We start from the raw sequence: 3,789 nt of genomic DNA, 5'->3' as shown, positions 1-3,789 counted from the left end.
GCGAAATGAAAAAGAAACAAAAAAAATGAAAAAAAAAAGATAATGTTTTAAAGAGCTTCAAATCATTGTTGTTTCTTTAATTCTTGTGCGTATTTTGTTGGTTTTCTTCTTGTTGCGGCTGGTATTATCCCCCTCCCCCTTTTTTTTTACCTTTGTACTCATCTCGTCATTTTTTTTTTTCCGTTGGATACACATATGCCCCCCCATCGGGACATATGTTTGTGTGTGTGTGTGTGCTTAATGTGTGAAATATGTGCGTGTGAGTGTGTGGTGGATGTGTGGTATTCGTGCGGCGTCCGTGGGAGGCATTCTATGGCGTCACGCCTGCGTGTGCGGGTGAGAGGTGTACACTTGGGTGCGTTGACATTCACACATACACATACACACCGGACATACATATATTCAACTTTTTTTTTGTTTGTCTTGTGTTTTTTTCTCTCTTTTTTTTTATCTCATACACGCTTTATATCTCTTTACCTTATCTCAGTTCTGTGCTGGTTCATATGCTTACCTCATCTCTCTTTGCCCTCTCGTGTGGCCGGCACCACCGTCCTCACAACATAAGAAACACCATGGACGGGGCGACGCGCCGTCCAGAGGTACAAGAAAAAGAGAGGGAAAGAAAAAAAAAAAAAAAATAGATATGGAGCAGAAATATAAAACTTTTTTTTGTTTTTTGTTTTAATGCGGAAAAAAAAAAAAGATTTTTTGAGCGATGGACGACACCCTCCTTGTTTTCTTTATTGTTTACGCTAAGCTGAAAAAAAAAAAAACTTGAATTTGGCGCTGCGTGCGGAATACAGCTATTTTTTATTTTGTCCTTTCGTCACTGGCTTCTGACTTTTTTTTCTCCATTTTTTTTTTTTTTTTTTCTTGCAGCGATAAGAGCTGCAAGAGGGATTTGAAGAGGAAAAAAGAAAAAAAGAAAACTAAAAAGGGCAGCAGAAGGTAGGAATGCGTGCAGGCAAAAATAAAAGGTAACACACTTGTGTGGGCAACCATGCGTGTGTGTGGATGTCTGCATTCGTCCTCTTCCCCCCTCCTCCTCCTTTTTTTAAAACATTTTTTATTAGTACTATGCCCACTGCGATTGTTGACTTTGTACACCCTCTTCTGGTCACGTAGGAGGGAAAGATCCGAGGCCCTGCGGCGGCTCCGGATCATGTGCCCTCGAGCCAGGCTATATTGAACCTATGGGACGTCATGTGTCTTTCGTTGTTGTTTTTTTCTCTGTTTTTTTTCTTCTTCTTCTTCTGAAGTGCGCTACACACACCCACAATCTCGCGCATACACTGCAACCAGCTCCACCCTCTTCTCACGGCTGGAGCATAGAGTGGGGAGAGAGAACGAAGGGATTAGAAGCATAAATAGAGTAACTTGCCGCTACAGAGAAGAGGGACGATGTGGACACCGAAAAGTCCCAAACCACAATCAGAGAGTAGCACGTTCTACAGTAGGCTTAGAGATACACGGCAAATCAAGCTCCAGACGCGAGTGTGCCGCAATTTTGCCGTGGGACACTCCTGTTTATTTGGTGAACGTTGTGCCTTTTTGCATTTCTTTCCTGAACGATCCATTGTGCGTAGGAAAGACAGTGATATGCCACCACCGCCACCATACTCGGAAGTCGCCAAGGGGGCAACGGCACTGCCGCCCGCCTACCCGTCACGATTTCGTCACGACCCCTACAGACCCGAGGGTTTTGTTGTTGTGGCTGAAGAGTTTTTCACGGACGACGGGACCCAACACATACAGAGTCTTGGGGGGCATCATTTGTGAAAGTGCTATTTTTTTCTCCTTTTGCCTACAGTTTCCTTTAGTTTTTCACTGCTCTTTTTTTTTCTGTGTTTTTTTTTTACTGTTTTGTTCTTTTAAAATTCCCTCTTCCTTTGTCATGGTCAGTTCTTTCCACTCTCATGTTATTGTGCTGCCTTAACGCATGCTTGGGTTTCTCGTCCTTCCCTCCCTTTGTAAGAGAAACCAACAAGATGGAGCGCGAGAAGAAGAGGGAGGTTGCCATGTATACCACCTCCAACTCTTATACGAACGCACAAAAGCATAGCGGTTGAGCATCAATATATGTATATGTATATATACATATACATATATACATATGTCCATTACCCTATATAAGGTTGTTCCTTGTATGGAAGGAGGTTTGTAGGTTTTCTTTTGTGTATGTTTTTTTTCCTTGTTTTTTTTTGTTTTCCTTTGAAAAATAGGCCAGTCTTTCCTTTGCTGTGATTTTTACAAAATAGTTTGATGTACTTTGTTTGTTTGTTTTTACAAGTGGGACTCTGGAAAGCTGTGCGTACTCCAGATGCAAATGTGCGCTGTATATACGATGTGGTGTTTTATGCTGCTTTCTATAATATACACATGTGTATGTTTTTTTTTTATTGAGTTGTATTTCTGCTCTTTATATATATATATATATTATTGGCGTTGTTGTAAGTGGATTTCTTTGTGGTGATTTATTTTCCACTCTTTGGTGCAAGCATGTTTTATCCATAAAAGAAGCGAGAAGCATGTAAGCGATGTCGGTTATTGGACGAGTGTTTTTATCTTTTTTTTTTTTTTGCTTTTTTGTGGGTTTCGTTAGTTTGCTTGCTACATTCTCTGTGGCTGATCATGTGCCTTGATGTTCTTGAACCCCAAACACCCCCGCACACAGTCGTGTGTGTTACGTGTATGCACACATATAGTTACTGTTGTATATATACATATATATAGTCCACGTCATACTTCGTTTGCCTTAGGTTTTTTTTTGACGGATCCCTGGGAGAAAGTTGTATGTGTTTGCCTAATGAGGATGTCGTGCCTTTTCCAGCATCCATCTTGCCTCCCGTTTCTTGTGCAGACTTTTGTAACGACTTTTTTTGTTCACTCAGCTACGCACATACTGTTTTTTTTTCTCTTATCATTTCTCCTTCTTCTCTGCCCCTGCCGCTACTGCAGCCCAGGGATACAAAGACGAAGAGGTTAAATCACACTTTTATAGCCCCCAAATATAGCAAAATAAAGAAACCGAAGGAAGATTGAAGGGGTAACAAAAACAAGGAAATAGTCATTTTTTTCTTGTATTCTGTAGGAGACAGCTAATTGAGATAAATAAAATTATAAATATCTGCTGTCCCTCACCCCCAAGCCACCCTCGATTGCTATACATCAGCACAAGTGAGGTGGACGATACAGCAGGCAGAAACCGTCCAGTAAAGAAAAATATCAGAGAACAAAATAAGTAAAAGACAACCTTTAAAAGGATAAGACACAGCGGGGACAATCGTGGGGATAATGTCGTACAGTAACTTGTTTGTGGCGAAACTCCCCAGAAACCTGAACGACGCGGAGCTGGAGCAAATCTTTGCAGAGTACAATCCCATCAGTGCCAAGGTGATGCTGGATGCCTCCACGGGGAAAAGTAAAGGTTTTGGTTTTGTCCTCTTTAACACCGAGGAGGAGGGAAGGAGGGCATACAAAAATCTTAACCGAAAGAGCACCAAGGCATGCCGTCACAACTTTAATTTGGTAATTTACCCCTCACAGCACACTGGGAAAGCTGCTGTCTCCCCCTCCAATGCTCTATACATTCGCAACGTTCCTATCACAGTCCCACGGGCGCAGGTGGAGAGGTTTTTGTCAGCGTTTGGCACCCTGACTTACTGCGCAATGCGGGCAGACCATTACGGCAATCCCGTATGGGTTATATACGCCGAGTACGACTGCCTAGATTGCTCCAAGAATGCCCTTCAGAAGTTGCATGGTAATTCAGAACACTTTAATGGGCCT

The 3,789-nt window shown here is 42.1% G+C and overlaps 2 protein-coding genes across 2 annotated transcripts, besides 11 other annotated features; both read left to right on the top strand.

Annotated features, from left to right (window-relative positions):
- Window positions 1-8: 8 nt before the first annotated feature.
- Window positions 9-38: a microsatellite.
- Window positions 39-216: 178 nt separating this feature from the next.
- Window positions 217-281: a microsatellite.
- An 88-nt stretch (window positions 282-369) lies between these two features.
- Window positions 370-401: a microsatellite.
- A 6-nt stretch (window positions 402-407) lies between these two features.
- Window positions 408-449: a sequence feature (A-rich).
- Window positions 450-603: 154 nt separating this feature from the next.
- Window positions 604-638: a microsatellite.
- A 203-nt stretch (window positions 639-841) lies between these two features.
- Window positions 842-875: a sequence feature (A-rich).
- A 336-nt stretch (window positions 876-1,211) lies between these two features.
- Window positions 1,212-1,255: a sequence feature (GA-rich).
- A 146-nt stretch (window positions 1,256-1,401) lies between these two features.
- On the top strand, window positions 1,402-1,779 carry TraAM80_01982 (zinc finger protein ZFP1; the record flags this gene model as incomplete). Its single annotated transcript, XM_029379002.1, has 1 exon — window positions 1,402-1,779. The coding sequence occupies one exon, from the start codon at window positions 1,402-1,404 to the stop codon at window positions 1,777-1,779; it is 378 nt and encodes a 125-aa protein (XP_029241131.1).
- Window positions 1,780-1,833: 54 nt separating this feature from the next.
- Window positions 1,834-1,873: a sequence feature (A-rich).
- A 202-nt stretch (window positions 1,874-2,075) lies between these two features.
- Window positions 2,076-2,115: a microsatellite.
- A 305-nt stretch (window positions 2,116-2,420) lies between these two features.
- Window positions 2,421-2,440: a microsatellite.
- A 118-nt stretch (window positions 2,441-2,558) lies between these two features.
- Window positions 2,559-2,588: a microsatellite.
- A 706-nt stretch (window positions 2,589-3,294) lies between these two features.
- On the top strand, window positions 3,295-3,789 carry TraAM80_01981 (RNA-binding protein; the record flags this gene model as incomplete). The annotated part of the gene is made up of 1 exon (XM_029379001.1): window positions 3,295-3,789. A coding segment is annotated over one exon (495 nt), but the record flags the coding sequence as incomplete, so codon positions are not given.

This window comes from Trypanosoma rangeli (assembly GCF_003719475.1).
Source record: "Trypanosoma rangeli strain AM80 chromosome Unknown Tra_15.4_contig_00043, whole genome shotgun sequence".
Classification (NCBI taxonomy): Eukaryota; Euglenozoa; class Kinetoplastea; order Trypanosomatida; family Trypanosomatidae; genus Trypanosoma; species Trypanosoma rangeli.
The sequence above is the reverse complement of the archived record's forward strand: the minus strand, read 5'-3'. Positions and strand labels throughout refer to the sequence as shown.